This window comes from Peromyscus californicus, unplaced genomic scaffold (assembly GCF_007827085.1).
Source record: "Peromyscus californicus insignis strain IS unplaced genomic scaffold, ASM782708v3 Scaffold_9__1_contigs__length_137607984, whole genome shotgun sequence".
NCBI lineage: Eukaryota > Metazoa > Chordata > Mammalia > Rodentia > Cricetidae > Peromyscus > Peromyscus californicus.
In genome coordinates, this window is record NW_026294617.1 from 98811667 (window position 1) to 98832017 (window position 20351).

The 20351-nt window shown below is 45.7% G+C and overlaps 1 protein-coding gene, 1 long non-coding RNA gene and 1 other non-coding gene across 4 annotated transcripts; 2 read left to right on the forward strand and 1 right to left on the reverse strand.

The window, feature by feature from the left end:
• Positions 1-3270: 3270 nt before the first annotated feature.
• On the reverse strand, positions 3271-5112 carry LOC128105899 (uncharacterized). Its single transcript, XR_008216530.1, has 2 exons — positions 4255-5112; positions 3271-3924 (listed from the first exon to the last, which is right to left on the reverse strand). It is a non-coding gene; the product is annotated as an uncharacterized LOC128105899 (long non-coding RNA).
• On the forward strand, positions 3779-14635 carry F3 (coagulation factor III, tissue factor). Of its 2 annotated transcripts, none has more exons than XM_052731209.1 (7): positions 3779-3892; positions 4152-4295; positions 5440-5545; positions 9533-9720; positions 11321-11499; positions 12136-12295; positions 13753-14635. In XM_052731209.1, exons 2-7 carry the CDS (start codon positions 4208-4210, stop codon positions 13887-13889), a joined length of 858 nt encoding a protein of 285 aa, XP_052587169.1. In that variant the 5' UTR covers positions 3779-3892; positions 4152-4207; the 3' UTR covers positions 13890-14635. The 2 variants fall into 2 exon arrangements, with proteins under 2 accessions (XP_052587169.1, XP_052587170.1); XM_052731210.1 differs by having other exon boundaries at positions 3784-3892; positions 4157-4295.
• A 5035-nt stretch (positions 14636-19670) lies between these two features.
• LOC128106762 (U1 spliceosomal RNA) lies at positions 19671-19834 on the forward strand. Its single transcript, XR_008216821.1, has one exon. It is a non-coding gene; the product is annotated as a U1 spliceosomal RNA (small nuclear RNA).
• Positions 19835-20351: the final 517 nt, after the last annotated feature.

Here is a 20351-nt window from a genome sequence, read left to right on the forward strand (position 1 = left end):
AGGCAAAAGTGACTGGACAGACTTCCAAACATCAGTGAACTAGGCTATTAGAAAATGTTGACAAGTAAATACAGAAACAAGATTGAAATGTACTGCACATGGGCTCTCAAGTTGGCTGTTTCATTAATTTTTTTTTCACTCGCTCGAGGGATTTTCAGACTCCTAGGTAATTTTCTGAGTAGAAGATACCTGTTTGGAGCTGGTAAGATGGCTCAGCGGTTAGGAATATGTACTGATCTCGCAGAGGACCTGAGTTTGGTTTCCAGCACTCATTTTGGGAAGCTTACAACCATCTGCAGGACTCTCTTCAGGACATCCAGCTCAGTTTTCCTGACCTCCACATGCATCTGTTCTCTCTCTCTCTCTCTCTCTCTCTCTCTCTCTCTCTCTCTCTCTCTCTTGAAAAATAAAATGAATCTTTTAAAAATGCCTTTTAGAAGGACTGACCAGTGCAGGCTTACATTTTTTTGCTTGGGAGGGAGTAGAAGAAAATTTTTCAATAAACAACACTATTAAAATTGTTTCCTCTCTACTCCATATGCTGACAGAAAAGCATTCAGACCATTAAAACCCAAGTAGGAAAGACGATATATTTCACAGGAGAGGAACTTTTTATTTTAGTCTGCACATCTGTAGTCTAGTACAGAACCCAGCAGCTGCTAGGCATTCGAGTATCTGTTGAGTGGATTTCTATATATCAAATACAGTGAGAAGTCTCAGAAATTGAGAATTAAGGCATTCTTGCAGAAAGTGCTACCCTACAAAATTTTAAGCCACATGGTGTTATATTAATAAAAGTGCAGGTTAAAGGTTCCTTTTGAGTGGATTTTTTTAAACTAAGATCATAACTGAGATTCATTTGTAATTTATCTCTCATCATTGCATGTACACAATAAAATGTTAACTATTGATCATTATGAAAGTGTGTTGATCAGACACTCTACTAAGCCTTGAGTTTGAAAAAAAAAAAAAAAAACCCTAAGACTTAGACTAGAAGATGTTTCTCTAAAATTTAAAATGAGGGTTTTTAAGCCACATGCCCTTAATCTCAGCACTTAGGTTGTAAAGGCAAGTAGATCTCTGTGAGTTGGAGGCCAGCCTGGTCTACACTTAGTTCCAGGCTAGCCAGGGCTATCTAATAAGAACTTGTCTCAAACTAAGTAACTAACTAACTAACAAATAAATAAGTAAAAATAGTGTTTTTCCAAATCTCGGTGCTATGTGATAATTGACAGACTGAGTGACCAAGGTGGCGAGCAGAAGCATGTGGGACAGTCAGGGTAACAGATTCTTATTGTACAGGTTTCCAGCTAATTTTGATGGAAACAAATTTTGGTTGGATAGTACATAATTATTTTCACAAGAAGCCATCACCACAACTGCCAGTTTCTCCATGACTAACCCTGCCAGATGTTTCTTTGGTTTTGCTGAGTCACTTTTCCCCCCCACTCAGAACTCTGTGTTCTCACTAACTCCGAATTCCCTCTGGCTTTTTTCTCGTATTTTGCCTTTTACCTACATTTTGAGGGGGGAGGGGTGGTGGTTAAATTGTTCTTTTTTACCATTTCCCATGCATATAGCAGGTTTTTTTAAATTGCTCTCAATTTTACCTTTTATCATAAATCTTAACCTGTCCTTTTCCTAGGAAGACAGACATTTTGAGGAAATTACGCTAAACAGCTGTTCAGCCTGGTCCCATGACTGGGCAGATTCTGAATCACCCTAGAGTGTAGGCTGTTAGAAAAATGAACAGCTCCCAAACTTCTCCATTCTGCTCTGGAACTACCTCTCCTCCAGTTAGAAGTCCTGGAAGCCAGAAAGAGCCTCAACCACCTAGAGACCATTGGGGCTGGGGCTGGAGCTGGGGCTGGCTGCAGAGCGGGGCGGCGCCTTTTGATTTACATAGATTTGCATTTTCTCACCAATCCGACCATCTCACCGCCTGGCTGCTCCACAGGGAAACTTCAGTGACAGAGTCCATCTCTTGAATGTTAATCCAAACTTGCAGCTACATGCATCTCTGCACAGCAATCTTCGTTGATTTAAACACATAGCACCTCCCAAGAGCTGGTAACTGTGCTAAGGACTAAAGCGGGGGGACGTGATTTCCCCCACCACCACCAAAAAAGCTTGAATGGGGAAGATTGACAGGTGAGTGCATAATCAAAAGTTCATGAAGTACTGGATGAAATGGGTAAAGCTGTTAGCGTGCTCTATAAAGGTGCATAGGAAGGACTGAAAGAGTGTCCTGGCCGTTTGCAAACTCCTCATCAGCCACATTTCACCACTGCTTATGTAAAAGGAAATCAAGCTCTCTACGTGTCTTCATGCATGTGTGTTTTAAGGAATAGCCAACAGGATATTTCTGCCTACCAACAATGAGTTCCTCAAACTGCACGTGTTTTCCACGCCACTGCAGGACACTTTTGAGTGTCCGTGAATGGAAAAATTAATCATTCTTTCAACAGTTTGCTTGATGCAATCTTCATTTGCCCGATCAGGAGTAGCCGGCAAGAGAGAAAGCCCCTGGAGATGAGGAATAGATAGAGCTATGTTGTGCAGTTTGGCCCGTGAATCCACACGGACCCGCTGGCCTCAGGATTGGTACTGTAAAAGGATATCTAAGAGGTTCTGCCCTGTCTGTTCTCAGACACAATCAGGAAGCCTAATCAAAGGCACTGTGAGTGTGACAGCAGGTTAGTAACTTTTTACACTCCTCAGAGCCTACGAGCTTTCCTAAGCTTGACTTTACTAAAGGAAGTGAAAAAAAAAGTGTATGAAGCAGTGTTTTGCAACCTCGTGAGGGATTAAACGACCCTTTCACAGGAGTCCCCTAAAACCACAGGAAAACACGGATATTTACATTACGATTCATAACAGTAGCAAAATTACAGTTATGAAAGTAGTAAAGAAAATAATGTTATGGTTGGGGGTCACCACAACATGAAACTGTATTAAAGGGCTGCAGGATTAGGAAGGGTGAGAACCCCTGGTGTAAAGGAAGGAATAAGCTGAAGAGTTGACAAGGAATGAGGAGAAGAACTCTTTTGGCAAGATGCTGGACAAACACTACCAATATGACAAGTGACATTCTCAGACCTGACCAACTTCATAGTAAAACCTAGAAAAGGAAGCCAGGAAATAAGAACACCCAAGCTTGCAAGTGACACACCTGTTTGGGGGCTAGCCTCAGTGACAGAGGTGTGCTTGGAATGGGTGGGTTCCTGGGGCCATTCCCAGCATCTAGAATGGAAAACAAACAAACAAAACTGGAAGTCCGAATGTTATTTATTTTTCGGTTTCATTTTTTGTTTCTCTGTATTTGGGAGGAATTCCCTCTAAACCCACAGCTGTCTTCCTCAACGTGAGAACCATCCTTCCTGGAACCCCCTGGCTACAGAAGTCATGCTCAAATTCTCCCAGGCTTTAAGCTGCAGTCCCTCAGTCACCCTCGGAAGCTGGGAACGGGAACCTGGACGGGGTGGGTATGGGGAGGGGATGCCAAGTGGCCTTTAGATCTAATCCAGGGCACTTGTCCATGGCAGACACGTGTATTTACTGCACCGCCCTGCACAATGTACCAAGGGACTGGCCGAATGTTCTGCTAACTACTGGGTGCTCAGGCAGGGCCTAGAACTGCCCTGATCTATTCAGAAAGGTCCAGGGACCCTGATCCATCTTCTGCTAGGGGCGCAGACTACATGGAAAACACAGGGAAAGTAAGGCTCCCTTGACTTTCAACTCAGGTCCCTCCAACGCGACTCCTTTCTTCTTCGAAAGCCACTCAGGCTGGTCATCCAGGGATCGGCGGGACAGCCTGGGTCTCTGCAGCACCTGGATCCGCCTGGGCCGAAGGGGCAGCTCGGTGCTCAGCGGCGCGGTTGAATCACGGGTGAGTCACCCCTTTCGGGGTCTCGGAGTTTCCTACGGGAGGAGGCGGGGCAGGGGTGTGGATTGACCGGGAGCCGCCCACCGCGAAGGCGAGTGACCCGGGCTGGGGGGCGGGGAGTCGCTGGCCTCCGCGGAGGCGGCGCCGGGTGGAGAGGCGCCGGTGGCCGCGCGAGGCCCTTTATAACGCGCCCCGCGCGGACCCCGGCAGCCTGGGTATAGCCGGTACCCATCTCCCTCTCCCTCCGATCGCTTCCCCGTAGCGCAGCCTCCGCGCCGCCGCCGAAGCCTCGCGACCTCCCGCCACCAGCCCTTGGACATGGCGATCCCCGTGCGCCCGCGCCTCCTAGCGGCCCTCGCGCCCACCTTTCTCGGCTGCCTCCTTGCCCAGGTGACCGTGGCTGCAGGTGAGTGGCACTGGTCATGGGGATCTCGTGGCGCACCGGAGACAGAGAACAGATCTGGCTGGCTGGGGGCTGCTGTGGCTCCTTAGGGACGGACCCCAATGTGTTCCGTCGCACCTGTGGACGGGATAAGCTGCACTTGTCCTGAGGGTTTGAATGAACGTAGGGTGGAAGGTAGTTGGTGCCGGATCCCCCCGGCTTTTGTCGCCGCTGGAAATGCCTGCTTTATGCGTCCACCGCGGTTGCATAATGATCTGGGGTTCCCACTTTGACTTTGAGGAAAGAGCTTCCTAGGAAGTTGTGCCCTTGAAGGTGGCGGGCCCATGGGTCCGCCTCTGTCCAAGTTGGCGTGCTTTCCCTGGCTTTCATTTTATCTTTGACAAGGTGTGCGCCTTCCCGCAATGAGTAGCTGCTCTTGTGGCCTTTAGTTTTAGATCTGATAGAAGCAATCCTGTTGTAAACTCGGGCAAGACAGAGTGCATAGCCCTCATCTGCCCGATGTTTGAGGTGAGGCTGAGACGGAAACCGGAGGACTTGCAAAAAGAGACGTTAGTAACAGAGTATTTTAATGGAATGGCATCCCACCATGTGACAGGTGCCACGTGGGCCGCCCGTCTACCTTGCTCTCCGTGGGAGTTTCAGAGTAGAGATATTTTAGATTACAATCGGAAAGGTCAAGTTTGGCTTTTTTCGTTTATGTGCATTCCGGACTCGCCCCACTTGTGTGGGACGTACCCTCTTTTGAACTTACTCAATCAAATCCCTCTTTGCTGCCTCTACTTTGAGCTTGACCACGTCAGAAGGGTCTGGGACTCTCCAGCCCTGTGAGTGGACCTTGGGTGCTCCTTCCATGTCGTTATAAAGTGGGCTTTCCCTTGAACAGTTCAAACAAGAACTTCAGGGTCTTTAGCCGTTTCCACGGACTGCGGTGTGGATGTTGCCAGGAGGACGAAATGGGTCTAGAAAAAAATTGGACGGACACACACACACACACACACACACACACGCACACACGCACACACACTCTTCTTTATAAGTCAGCAACGTTTTTGTAACTGACATTTAAAACATGCTCTTTTTAAGGCTGGGAAAGTGTTTCGTGAGCACAGAAGTACATGCAATTACAGTTCTTTTGTGTTGTTTATAGGTACTCCACAGAAAGCATTTAATTTAACCTGGGAATCAGTGAATTTCAAGACAATTTTGGAGTGGAAACCCAAACCCGTCGATTATGTCTACAATGTGGAGATAAGGTAAGCTAAGTTAAAGACAAAAAGATAATATTTTTGGCTCTTCCAGCTCTTGTGCGCTAACACCGACTCTTTAAAGCCGATGTTAGGTGAGGCTATTTAGCAAATGATAGCGTTTTCATGGTGATATGCCGGCCACTGTCATGTCCCATCAAGGTGGAAACATTTCCATACTTTAAATGGATAGGACAGGAGCTGGGGACGTACCTCAGTCCGTTGAGTACTTACTTAGCACACTTAAAGACCTGGGTTAGATCTCCAGTGATGCATAGAATTGGCGTGGTATCACTCAGGAGATGTGTACGATTAAAAATCCACAGTCAGTCTTAGCTGTATATGGAGTTCCAGGTCATCCTGCAATACATGGGATCCTGTATCAAAATAAATAAACAATAAAAAACAAATAAATAAAATGAGATAATGTCTAGTTATTTGGGGCAAATTACAGGAAAACTATTGAGTGCATAAGCTTTAGAGGGGTGAGCCTGCTCACACAGGCATTTATAGTATGCTTTGGCATCAATGGTGGCTAATCTCCTGTAAGCACCAATGTGCCTTTCCGGTTGCTAGCTGTCTGTGTCTAGACTGGGCTGAGGTAGGAGGGATTTCAAAGTCTACACTGCCCTGAAGCGGTGTTTGATTCACTCATCTATGGACTCTGTGAATCAAATTTTGGTTGTACTCATGGTCTTGGTGGAGGCCAAGTTCCTGACTCACTGAGCTGCTTAGAAAACACTGCTGGATGGTCTATATCCTTTGCTGTCTGAGGGCTGTTGGGCTCCTTCAAGCCTGTCCACTGATTGACAGCTCTCAGGAACAAGTAATTCAGCACTTGAAATCTAAGTATCAGGGTGTGCCACGTTTTCCTCCGATGGTTTTCACGTATTCTTGGCAAGCCTTTGGTTTCTGATAGGGCCAAGGAGATGTGCAAGGAACTTGGGAAATCGAGGCTGCCTGGTGTGGAAATTATTTTAATAGCGATGCTGTAGAGACGTAAGAGTATCACTGGCAAAAGTCAAGCGTGTTTTTGCCTCTGTGTTCTGCTGCTCCAGCTTGTGCCGAACCTTTTGCAGTACTAGGATGCAACTCTCAGGTGTGGGTCTTTCAGAGGACTCTCTTGGTTTTCAAAATGAGCTTCATAACTATTGCCAAACCAAAAGCAAAAAGAACTTGAGTGTGAGCATGCACGCATATATGCATGTGTAGCTGTGCATAGATATATGCAGATAAAGACATTTCCTAATATGTAATTACCGTTGTGGTCCAACTTATCAGTTCAAAGGCTGGTGATATGGTTCCGTGGTAGGGTCCTTTTCTACCATATACAAAGGCTTGGATCCCATCCATAATCAATTGAGTTGAACTGGTAATGGTGGAACACACCTGTAATCCCTGCACACCTTGGTCGTATGAAGCACAAGAATTACGAGTTCAAGGCTACATATACATTCAAAGCCAACTGGAGCTACATAGTGAGACTCTGACTCGAAACAAACTAGACCTTGCCAATTCATATTCTAACAGTTGAGAGCTGTTAAAGTAATTAATTTCCTTTGTATAAACCTGGCATTTACCTTAGGAAGCACTTTCTTTCTAGATATGAAGATTAGATTTGGAGAGGAATTATTATCTTCTAAATATATAGTCTTAATTGGAACAGCATTGGAAATGTAGCTTAGATTGACTTGATTTTTGAAATATTAGCCTTTACCAGCTCTAAGTTTGGGGGAATTTTAAGGTGGCCATTATTGAGATGAATAGAGCTCATGATCTGCAAACACCATAGCTCAGGGCACAGCTTAGGAATGCTCTCAGACTTGGGTATCCTACGAGTCAGGTCACCCTCCTCAGGCCCTTGCTGCTCAGCTGGCTGATCCTGGAAGCATTTCCATCGGTCAGTGCCTGAGACCTGAGCTAGCCTTCACTCTTCCCAGGGGAAAGGGGATTCCAGGACTAAGGGAATCATAGCAGTCATTTTTCTCGATGAGACTGTTGCTCTGGGAAGCCAGGGACCTACCCTGACTGCTGCTGGTGAGTGCGAGGCTGCCTGGAACTGAGGTGTGCCACATCCTCAGGAGACTCTGTCAGTTTGATGCAAGGTTGGGAGGAGGGCCTCGCTCAGCTCATCACTGCTTCTCCTGGATCTCCTTTATTTTCTCATCTCCTCCCTAAGGAGGCAGCACCTTAACCAGGGGACCCTGTTCCCCACCTCCACCCATGCTGTTGAAGCTTGGCTGTGTGGTGCTGGCCCAAGGGCAGCTCTGGGGTACCAAAGCCCCTTGGCTGAGTCTCCACAGCATCTTCTCTGAAAATAGGCTCAGCGGTAGCTGGGAAGTATCAGAGGCCCAGCCTCAGCACCACGCCATAACTTGTGCCATCCAGCCCATAGTGTGTGCTGAATTCTGGAGCTGAATTTAGAAGCGTCCAGACACAGCCTCTAACTCAATTAGTGAATGTCTGTTTTCTGTTTGAACTCCTCAGGAAACTAGGAGGGACTTTTATTTCCAAATTTGGGGAGTTTTTCACTAACCTAGAGGGACCTTGAAGACTTTTAAAGTGGTTGTGCTCTTAGCAGCACCCAGAGGACCTCGCTGGAGAGCTGTCCTCTCGCTGACCTGCTGTCACGGGATGATGCAGCCCCTGCTCTAAAGTTTTTTCAGAGAGTACATGTTCCTACTTGTGAGCTGGGTGGAACAAAACACCACATCTCTCAGCTGTATGTCCTCACCCAGAGCCTAGCCCCCCAACGACCTGTTTGTCTTATCGGTGGAAAGAAGCCATCAAGAAGCTCACCACTGGCTTTTGATATGGAAAAGATGTGATCAAGGTGCATTTTAGTCATTCTGGATCCAAACAGCCTCTATACTTATCATAGAAGAAAATAAAAAAAAAAAAATACAAGAAGCTAAAATGTTCCCATTTTAATGCTAGTATGTAACTTTGAGGATAAAGGACATATGTACCCGGGTTCTTTCAATCTGGTTATGTTTTTGAAGAATCCACATTTGTGCCTCTTCTGTGTGGATTTAGATAATTGAATCTCTATGTAACACCCCTGCTCATTGAATCATATTCTATGTCTATGTTGGGTAATAAAGTCTATCAATAATAGATTCCCTACGTAATTATATTCTGCCATGATCATCGTGGATGGTTAGTCAACCACCGACTCTCATATATCCCAGATATTATGCTGGTCCCTTTGCACATGTTAACCCCATTTGGTATAATCTCTTTAAGGCGGTGCTGGATTCTTTTTAATGTGTGTGGTCGTAGGAAGTGTGTATTCACCTGGAACGGGCAACAGCCTCATACTCAGCACACACCGAAGCCACGCTGCTTGGTAGAGAGATGAAAATCAGAACTCTTGGTCCAAAGAGAGCCCTCATATTCAGAGCTCTCATAGCAGTGGGGTGGGGAAAAGAAAGAAAGATCTGTCCTCTGCCCTCAGAGGCTCAGACTTTGTTAAACCTGCATTGGCTCTCTCAGATCTTTGGAGAGGTGTGTTCTCGTTCTTGTAGTCCCAGTTAGCGTGTGGTGTGGTAAGGCAAACAAACCTAGCTCTACCACCGGTTACTGAGTGACTTTGAAAGTTGCTTTAGTGTCTCTGACCTTCTGTGCTCACATGCATTTTTAAAGGGGGCTGGAGAGATGGCTCAGTGGGTAAGAGCACTGGCTGCTCTCCCAGCACCCACATGGCAGCTCACAACTGTCTGTAAGCTCCAGTTCCAGAGGATCTGACACCCTCACACAGACAGACATACAGGCCAAACACCAATGCATATTAAATAAAATTAATTGATTAATTTAAAAAATCCAGCAGAGCCAGTGAACTTGCATTTATGTATCAAATGCTCAGAGTGGGAAATGCCTCTTCAGGTTTCCCTGTAGCTGCCAGTTGGCAGCACAGAGCACTCTGCTAGGAGGCCAGTCATCCTGGTGGACACTCGACCCTAACATCCCATTTCTTTTTCTCCTTCCTTCCTTTAGCTCTGGATCTAGTAACTGGAAAATCAAATGCTTCTTAACCCCAAACACTGAGTGTGACCTCACAGATGAAATCGTACAAGATGTGCGCCAGATTTATCACGCAAGGGTCCTATCTGTCCCACCAAATAACACTTATTTGGGGAACCCACCACTTACAAATGCCCCAGAATTTTTACCTTACCGAGACAGTAAGTAGCTTGCCTTGTAATGCCTTCATTCTTCATCTAGTCTTCTGTATATTCTTGTGCTTTGTGACCCCTACTGGCCATTAGATTAAACATATGTCTCTGTACACAGAGAGATAGATACGCATCTAATAAACAAGCTCCCGCTCTCTGCAGATGTGACGGGAGGTCCACAGAACGTGAACTTGTGTGTTGATCACTGTGCCATCTACGGTCTACCCTCAGTTCCTACCAGTAACCAGCTGGAGGTTGCACCAAGGCTAGGGTTGTTTGTGGTTTTTCCTCGGGATACTCTATCAAGATATTCGTCACACGATGGATTTTTCTATCCCTTCATCAGATCAGAGGTCCTAGTTGAGGATTTTCCCCAAACAAGCACAGGTCCGCAGGGAAGCTCGCTTGTGCCTATAATCTGGTGCGTTGGTTCCTCAACCAGCTGAGCTTCATTTGATCCCTAGATGAGCCAGTACGTGCCAGCTCTGGGCCAGCCTCCCTCGTGCTGGGTTTGAACCTGTGGCATGCATCCTTCCCCACCTTAGTCCCAGTGTGCTAGCCTCATAAGGAAGTGCAGAGAATTCCCCCCAAGTAGGAGATCTGCGAGGAGGCGGGGGAGGCTGTCAGGACTGTGGTTCAGAAGTAGACATTTCATAAGCACATGCAGCATAGGAGGAAGACCGAACTCCACTCCCTTTGCAAGGCCTGCTGGGTCAAACAAAAGCGTTGTATTTTTGGTGTTCCCATCTGTACCCCTCTGACAGCACTGTGACATGGATGGGTAAGGGACGATTGACCAGAATTTTACTTCTGGTATTTGCTCGGATGGTCTCATTACCCAGGTGAATGTGGCCGAATTCCTAGGGTCTCCATTGACAAGGCCCTCTCTCCAGACTCCTTTGTGTTTTTACCCGTGTGTTTCTGCTTCATCTTCATGCAGGCTCACTGACAATCATTCTCCCCCAGCCATGATTATCCCTTATAGTTCCTGAGCTTTCAGTAAGCCAGGCCAAATCCTTTGTGGTACATGGCAGAGCATATATGCACGTACATGTGCACGCGTGTGCGCGCGCACACACACACACACACACACACACACACACACACACACACACACCTCTTGGGCTTCCCAGCCCCTAATTTATTGTAGCTAAAATATGGCAGCTTGCAAAACTGCATTGGATGATGCACATTCCGTCATCCACACATGGCCACCAAACTCTAGAAATATGGCTAATGCTGCCAAGATGAAATATATGCCAGTTTTTGAAAATGTAAAATATCCATAAAGTGTGGATATTGATTGCATGTTAAAATGCCAATTTATTAATGGACCTATTGAAGTTTATTATTAGAATTAATTCCACCAGCTCCTTTTCAGATTTTCTAATGATGAAAGCTCTCCTTGTATTTCTAAAGGATGGCACTGTCATGTGCTGTCTTGGACTCAGCTCTAGGACCCCCCCCCCCCACTCCTGCTCCTGAGCTGATTCTGTACAAATGTTCTATCTGAACGATGGAGGAGCTGTCCATTATGACAACTAAGTGATCTTTTCTTTGTATTGATTGTAATTTCCAGCCAAGGTAATTTATTTTTTTTCCATCTCAGCAAAACTCGGACAGCCAGTAATTAAGAATTTTAAACAAGTTGGTCGGAAACTGAACGTGACAGTAGAAGACCCACGTACGCTGGTCAGACGGAATGGCACCTTCCTCACCCTACGGGACATTTTTGGCAAGGACTTGAATTACACACTCTTTTATCGGAAAGACACAAGCACAGGAAAGGTGAGAAATTTCTCATTCATTTTTATGCCTTTTTTTATAGACCCTTGATTCTCCATGGCCTGCTGCTTTCTTTCCTAGTTCAAATACAGAGGACTAGGGGTTGTCACGGTGATACGGACAACAGGTCCTCGCTCTCCTGTCACCTTTGAGTTAGTTGCCTTGTGCCCTTGGGCAGGTCCTTTCAGACATTCCAGTTTCTCCACCAAGGAGCTGGACCAGATAATCTCCGAGGGCTGGGGGGTGTGCACACATGTGTGCATGTATGCATGCTGCTTTGTGATGCTGGGGATTGTTACCCAGGGCCTTGTACACCAGACAAATTCCCTACCACTGTTACATCCCTGGCCCTCAACTGCAGCCTCTTCAGTGATTCTGTTTTGTTTTGTTTTTTCCGTTATAGAAAAAGGGGTTGAACTGAGTTGGATGTACCTAAGTTGTACCTTTTAGCCTTGGGGAAGGCATCCTTAGCAGTTATCAGGAGTTACTGGTCGGCCCAGTAACTTCTAATCCTCCTATGTCAATGATGTCTGCATAGACTTTGGTTCGATCCCAGGTTTCACCCTCCTCAGTGACTAAATAAGGGGAAAGAATTCGTGCTGAGCCTCGACGGAATAAGCACTCTTTATCTTTTCACAGAAAGCTGCCACTATAAGCACTAATAATTTTTTCATTGATGTGGATCAAGGAGGAAGCTACTGCTTCTTTGTCCAAGCTCTGATTAACTCCAGGAAAATTAACCAAAAGAGCCCAGAAAGCATCACTGAGTGCACAGACCAATGGAGAAGTATAATGGGAGGTGAGTGGCCATGACTGTCAGTGGCCTGGTGGGCCGCCCCACGTCGGAGCCAACATGGACTTCTTTGGTTCAAACATTCTGGGAGAAATGACTTTAGGGTGTTTTAGGGTTTCTTTTGGGTGATTCCATGTGGCCCCCTTGGTTAGCAAGTACTTTTCTGGGCACTCGCAATGGGTCCAATTCTGTTGGGCATTGGGTATGCAGAGCACAGTTAGGACTAAGTCTCAGGTCATGGCCATCTCTGCCTGTGTTTTCGGACACTATGATCTGGGGCAGTGGCTTCTGGACCAGCTAGCTCTGGACATGGCAGATATTTCAGCGCACCTGTGATGGCCTGTTGTTACAGGGTGTGTGTGTGTGTGTGTGTGTGTGAACACACACTCTGGGTGTTCAGTGTCATTCCTGAAAGCCTGTGGCTATCCCTCTGGGCCCCACAGAGAAGGGGCTCTGCATGCTATCAGGGAAGAAGAAGCAGGGGACAAGAGCAGTGGCCTGGCCCCTGTTAAGTTTCAAGTCATTATGTTAAGGCAAGTAAGCCAGACTCAGAAAGACTAATACCACAGTTTTCTCTTATATGTGGAAACCTAGATTTAAAATTATATACATGTGTGCATTTTGTGTGTGTGTGTGTGTGTGTGTGTGTGTGTGTGTGTGTGTGTGTGTGTGTGTGTAGGTCATGGAACTAGAAAGAGGACCATGAGAGAGAAGGGAGAGCTATAAGGGGGAAGGGCAATGGAATAGATGTGATAAGAAAGTACAGGGGTGGCCTATCTAGGGGGAGGGATTGAAGAAAGACAAAGGGATAAAAGCATAAGGGATGAATGAGAACAAAGTCTAATTACATGTATTTACGAAAATGCCATCATTAAACCCATTACTTTATATGCTAACCTAAAAATAATATTTTAAAATGCAAGAATACATTGAAGTATTCTGCCTTCTTACTCCTATTGACAGAAAGTTCTTTCCATTGGGCCCACACCCCTCTGGGCCAGCTCCTGAACCACAAGCCTCCAGATTCCCTTTCCTAAGCCCTACTCTAATTCTGCAGCCTCACCTCTATCCTCTGAGGTATTTCCTCTAGAAAGCCTCCTCATCTCCTGCATCACATTGGATCTCCTCTTTGCCCTTCCTATTCATCTTCTACTATGATCTCAGCCACCAAACTCAGGGTCTCTTTTGGCCACATTTCCAATGCCTGTTCTTACATCTGACTCCAGGGGGTCTTCTCTATCCTAGGAACATAGGGTGACTCATTTAACGCTATAGCCGTTGTCAGTTTCTCTCAAGCATATGAGGTTGGGTAAATTCTTTTTTAATCTAAAAATGGTAGAAAGAGTAGAAGAAATAGACTTCAAATTTCAAAAAAGCAGGATGGTGTAATTTGGGGTCACGCCCACCTGTGAGTGGGATTTGAGCCTCCAAATTGACTTTGTGTCTTTTTTTTTTTTTTTCAGAAACACTCATCATTGTGGGAGCAGTGGTGTTCGTGGTCACCGTCTTTATCATCCTCCTGTCCATATATCTGTGCAAGCGTAGACAGGGCAGAGCTGGGCAGAAAAGGAAGGAGACCTCCCCACTGCGAGTGGCGTAGAGGAAAGAGGCTGAAGCCACTAACTACCGAACGATCTGCATAGCACTGTTACCAAGACCTGATGGGAACAGAGGATGTGGAGCATGGAGCTTGAAGATTCTGCTTCAAAAAGGCTCCCTGTGACCTGATATTCCAGCCAACACTCTGATTCCAACACTAGCATTTGTCACTTTAAAATGTACTGAACGGTACAGACTGGTGAACACTACAGCGTCTTTTGCACAAATGCTTTAGATTGTATATTCTACACTCAGGAAGACACTAGGTCACTGGGGGACTTTTGGAAGAGCCTTGGAGAAGGGCTTTCATAGGCTGTAGAGCAAGTGGGAACTGGTGGACTTTTCTAACAGCTGTCCTTTTGTAAAGTGGTATGTGGTTTATTTGTCTCCCCTTCTAGGTACTTTTGGAAGTTCAAAGCAAGTGGTAGACTTTCATATTAATGTGTTAAATGCAGGATATTTCTGCTTGGGGCATCTTTCTGATATGTGTTACAATTTAGCACTTTAACCAACAATGGTGGGGATTAAACATTGATAGCCAATTCTATTTTTATAAGACTACTATATAAAGAAACTACATTGAGTTTTATGACTTAAGGTACTTTAAAGTGTCTATGGTTAACCTTGCATATATTTATATAAATTTTAAAGGTTTATGGGTTTTTCTATGTATATAGCTTCTATTTGTATATATTGAAATAATTTATTTAATATACTTTTATATAAATAAAGGTCATTGGGAATTGAGACTATTACATTTACATCTTCCATTTATTATTTACTACTTGGTATTTGCATTAGGTGACTTTGCTGCAGTAACACATGATCCTAAAACTCTTAGTGGCTTACAACAGTGTGTAGTTTTCACTGACACCACATTTGTGAGTCTTGGTAGGCGATGGCTCCTTGTAGTGTCTTCTCATTGCAAGACCCCAAACAAAGCAGAGATCTCTATTTGGATCAGAGCAAAGGTGAATACACACACACACACACACACACACACACACACACACACACACACACACCAAAAACCAAACACCAAACACCAAACAAATAAACCCAGGTTGCTGCACCTTCAATGTTTAAGCCACTTTTTAAAAATCACTATTTAGGTTATAATATAATCACATCAATTCCTCCCCTTGACCCTTGGTCTCATTCAAACTCGTGGTCTTGAAACTTCTGGTCCATACTTTGGTTCACATGGCCAAACAAGTCATGTGACCAAGCCTGATAAGATTTGACCTTCTGAGAAGGACCAGAAGTCACAAATTGATGGGCAGGGATATAATCTTACAGACAAGGAAGAAAATGCTGAAATCCAGCACAGACGAGAGATTTCTTCCCATAGTCACTTGCACTGTGGATAAGGCTAAGAGGAAGAAAACTGCCCTTGACTATTAATTATCTTGACAAAAATTAGATCCAAAAGGGAGTGAGAGAGATGGAACAAAGTCTCTAGACTGAGAGCTCTTTGTGGGAGACCACTGAGTTTAGCTCTTGGTTTAGACCTCATTTGAGGAGACTAAGACAAGGACTTGGTCATGCTGAGGTGACCTGGTGACTTATAAAGTGGAGAAACTGAGGGAGACCTTCACATGCAGCAAACTCTGCTGTACAGAAAGAAGACTGGAAGCGGATGAAGATGAAGGTCTTAGTTGCCTGAACCACAAACCTGCTTTGGCTTCCCTCTGGAAGGCTGGGGAGCTGCCAGCGGCCCATCTAACCTGGCAGGCTTTACTTATTTACTCAATAACTAACATGCTCAGTTGCCCACTGCAGGGGCCGAGCCTGCTTGCACCCCTGCAACGTTTATTAGAGCAGCAAAGGGCATGCGCAGCAGTCCAGAGAGAGAAGGGCCAGGCTTGGGTTCACGTCCTCAGAGAAGGGTGCCTTTGCCCTTATCTTGAGTTCCTGCTCACATGTCTTGCCGGGGACAAAGAGCTCCATGTACCACATGAAGGGCAAAGCAGGCTGCAGGAGCTTGTGCCTGGCCCTGCCTTTCTCTGCCAGGAATAATTACAGCATTATGTAATTCCCTTCCTTCATAATCTAAGGAATTTGAATTATCCACAGACTGAAAGCAGATCTGGATATAAATAAGGTACCTAGCTGTTCATAGAGGGAGGAAGGCTTCCCAGATCTGGTGAGGCAGTAATGCAAGGATCAGAGGGCTCCACTCCAAACGGTCACCACTGCGCACAGCCACACCACACCCCTTCTTATTGCTGACACTAAACAGCTGCTCCTTGATCAGCACGGCGATGGGCTCCACAGCTGAAACCAGACACCAGGATTTGCTGCCCTCTAGTGGACCAAACTGAAACCTCCTTACCTTACTACCCACTGATAAAGCTTACTACTAACTAATAAAAAGCACTTCCGTGCTTTCTACAGATACTTTTTCCCTCTTAAATTAGTTTGGCATATACGTAAGGAACTAGAATTTGTGAACTCTGAGGACAGTGACAGCTGATGGCTCTTAGTCTGACTACCTACCTCCTAAATAAATAATAATCTTGCTCCATCAGAAAAAAAAAAAAACTTGTTTCCAAATACCTACACGGTCTAGGACATCTGCATTATGTTCCTCCCACAGTTGGCTTCCTTTTTTTTTTTCCATTTAATCTTGGATTTAATACTGTGGGATTAATCCCATTTAAGGAGAGAAGCTCTCAAATGACTATCATGTAAATGTGTTTATTGCAGCAGGAACCCTCTCTTAATTTTACACAAAAGGATGATCTAACTGAGTGGTGCACATAGATGATCTGGGTAGCAAGATAAGAAGACAGTTTTGGGATGTGACACAGACTTCTGGAACATGCTTTACCACAAGTCCCCACCATGGACTTTTCACTGGACCTATTGTAACTAATTATTTCAGCAAGCTGGAGCGGGGTTTTCTGTTCTCTGTGATCAGGTTTCCTGTTCCTTGTAGTAAAAAACACCCAAACTAACACTATATAATCATTAATATGAAGGATAAGAATAAAGGAAGAAGCCACCCATGGTGATTTAAATGAGAATGGCCCCCATAGGTTCATGTGTTCCAATGCTTGGTTCCCAGTTGGTAGAACTGTTTGGGAAGGATTAGGAGGTGTGGCCTTGCTGGAGTAGGGTGTCACTTGTGGTGGGCTCTGAGGCTTAAATAGCCCAGCTCATGCCTTTCTGGGTTAACTCTCTCTCTCTCCTCCATGCTTGTACATCAAGACAAGCTGTCAGCTACTGTTCCAGCTCCATGCCTGCCTGCCTGCTACCATGCTTCGCACCATGATGAGACCGAGCCACAGATTAAATAGTGCTTTGTCACAGCAAATGAAAAGAAACTAAGACAGCACCTATAATGAAAACTTAAGAGGCAGAGCACTCCTAATGTAAATAAATTCCATTTCCATGAGCTCACAACTCTAAAGACTTTGCCGCTGAAATCCTCTTTTTCTAGCATGACGTCCTCCTCATTTGGTTATTCATATCATAATACAAACATACTATTTTCTCTCTCAAAAAACACTCCCCATTATGAAAGTCCTATTCCTGGGACACCATCCTCTGCCCTGCAACTGGTAAATGCTGAGTTGACCTAGTGCCTGAACCTGTCTCCACGAGTGGTTAGTTACTCTGGCATTCTGTCCAAGCCTATGGTCTAGTCTCGAGCACACAAGCTGACCTAAATGTGATGATGACTTCCAAACATGTACTGCAGCCCCAGCTTCATTCAAAGTTCAGAGCTGACCCAGCTACTTACACAATGTACTTGATATCTAACAGGGAACTTATTCAAATCATCCAAAGAAACTCATTTCCTACCCGCTTCAAGCCGGTTTCTCTCCAATCTTTCCCATTTCAAGAAATGATACTACCATTGGCTCAGCCCCAAACCCTGGTGTAACCATTAACTTCTCCTTCCTTTTCCCAAGCACGCTTCAGTCTAAGTGCAGTTGGCCAGCATGTGGGTTAAACCAGATCCCAGTTGCAGCCATCATCTCCAGCCCACCCCACTCCCACCTCAAGCCACCCTGCCTTCACTGCTCATCTCCTCACTCCCTGCTCCAGCCACAATCTTCACAACGACCACACAGTCTCAAGAGCACAGCAGGGTCACTGTAGCTAGAGTTTTCCTGCCTTGCCCACAGTCAGGACAAATCTCTGTCACCTGCCAGTCCCACAGCTGCTCAGACCCAACCAAGTAAACACAGAGACTTATATTGCTTACAAACTGTATGGCCACGGCAGGCTTCTTGCTAACTGTTCTTACAGCTTAAATTAATCCATTTCCATAAATCTATACCTTGCCATGTGGCTCGTGGCTTACCGGCATCTTCACATGCTGCTTGGTCTGGTGGCGGCTGGCAGTGTCTCCCTCCACCTTCCTGTTCTTTCTTTTCTCCTGTTAGTCCCGCCTATACTTCCTGCCTGGCCACTGGCCAATCAGTGTTTTATTTATTGACCAATCAGAGCAACACATTTGCCATACAGAACATCCCACAGCAGGTCACAAAGCCCGAGGACACAATTATCACAATAATATGCTGATTGTTTTCCTAAGACTTCATTTTAAATTTAGGCTCCCCCCTGCCTCCACTCCACCCCACCCCCACCCTTTTTTTTCCTATAGATGGCAGCAATCATCCCAGGCACTCTGGTGATTCCCCACTGCTGTGTGGGGTTTCCTGGAGGCTGTGAACACATATCCTTCCCTGCAGCTAGGACACCAATGACAGACCAAGGAAACAATTCCACCTTGAACTAGTGTGTCAACTTGACAGAAGCCACAGACATGCGAGAATAGGGACTCCCAGATGAGCAAACACCTCCAGAAGATCAGGCTGGAGACAGGCAAGGCTGTATGGCATTTCCTTAATAAGCGATTGATGGGGGAGGGCCCAGCCCATTGTGGGTGGGGATATCCCTGGGATAGCAGATCCTGGGTTCTATAAGAAAACAGGCTGAGCAAGCCATGGGGAGCAAGCCAGTAAGCAGCACCCCTCCATGGCTTCTGCATCAGCTCCTGCCTCAGGTCCACCTGCTTTGAATTCCTGCCTTGGCTTCTTACGGTGGACTGTGATTCAGGATATGTGAGCCAAGAAACCCTTTCCTCCCCAAGTTACTTTTGGTCATGGTATTTCCTCACAGTAATATTAACCCTAACTAAGACACACCTCAATGTAGTTTGCTAAACCAAAGTATTTAAGTGGGGTGACATACAGCGTGGGTGAGGGATTACTCACAGAAGCATGGCCAATTTGGTGGCAGCTTCACCACTGATGAACAGTGCCCATCCAACAATGTATTGTTATAGAGGGGAGGAGCCCGTGTACCCTCCCTCCCTTCCACAAGAGAGTGCTAATGGGCTCAGTCTTGTTAAGATCCCCTGCAGGCAACCACAGCAGCGCTAATTTGATGGCAACTGTCACATCATGCTCAGAGGGCAGAGTTCCACATGACACTCTCCCCCCCTCCTAGCTTCCTCTCCTCAATTACGGCTTGCTTGGCTCGGATGATCCTTTCCTAGTCCGAGGGTGGGTGGACGGAAGTGGGGCAATGCTTCTTATTTGATGCCACACTCTTTCCAGTTCTTGCCATGCCCTAGTCCTAACTACCCTGCCATAGGAGGCACCATTTCTAGCTGCCACATGCCTTTCTGAGACAAGGATCACAGAGCTGCCAAGTTGACTAAATGGGAGAAAAGTCAGATGAGCAGGAAAGCAGTTTCATATCTCAAAGGATAGCTATCACTCTACCGTTTAACAAAGGTAAGGATTTAAAAATCATTCACATCATACTTACCTGGCAGGGGAGATACCATGATCACGAAGGTGGTTTTCCCAGGGCGAGGCTTATCCATTGCACTCTGGATGTGCTGACCCCTGCTATTTCCCCAAATGCGGGAAACTCGACTGCATAATTTGTGGTAGTGGGGGACTGCGTTCACGCTCTCCCCTGGAAATAAAACAATTAAAAAAAAAAAAAGAAAAATCATTCACATCAAAATGCCAATTATAGCATGAATCTTAAAAGGTCTTATTAATAAAATCAAACCTGAGGCCAGGTATTGGGGTGAACACTGAAAGATCAGAGAGACAGAACAGGCCACAGCTACCTCACCTCACCAATTCCTCAGCTGATCCTGTTTCCTCAGACTGGATGCCTCTCAGCTGAACTGTGCTGCTCAAAAGCCTAAAAGCTTAACCAGCTCTAGTTCCTGATTTTCAAGCCTTATATACCTTTCTACCATCACTTCCTGGGATTAAAGGCGTGAGTCACCATGCCTGGCTGTTTCCAGTGTGGCTTGGAACTCACAGAGATCTGGATGGATCTCTGCCTCCCAACTGATAGGATTAAAGGTATGTGTGTGTGTGCCACCATTTTCTGGCCTCTGTATCTAGTGGCTGTTCTGTTCTCTGACTCCAGATAAGTTTATTAGGGTGCATAATATTTTGGGGAACACAATATCACCATA

What these genes read in the sequence shown, in the direction of transcription:
- F3 (XM_052731209.1), top strand. Translation starts at nt 4,208, where the DNA reads ATGGCGATCCCCGTGCGCCCGCGCCTCCTAGCGGCCCTCGCGCCCACC. An exon ending in CCAGGTGACCGTGGCTGCAG is followed by an intron (nt 4,296 to 5,439) that starts GTGAGTGGCACT and finishes TGTTGTTTATAG; the next exon opens with GTACTCCACAGAAAGCATTT. An exon ending in AAGACACAAGCACAGGAAAG is followed by an intron (nt 11,500 to 12,135) that starts GTGAGAAATTTC and finishes ATCTTTTCACAG; the next exon opens with AAAGCTGCCACTATAAGCAC.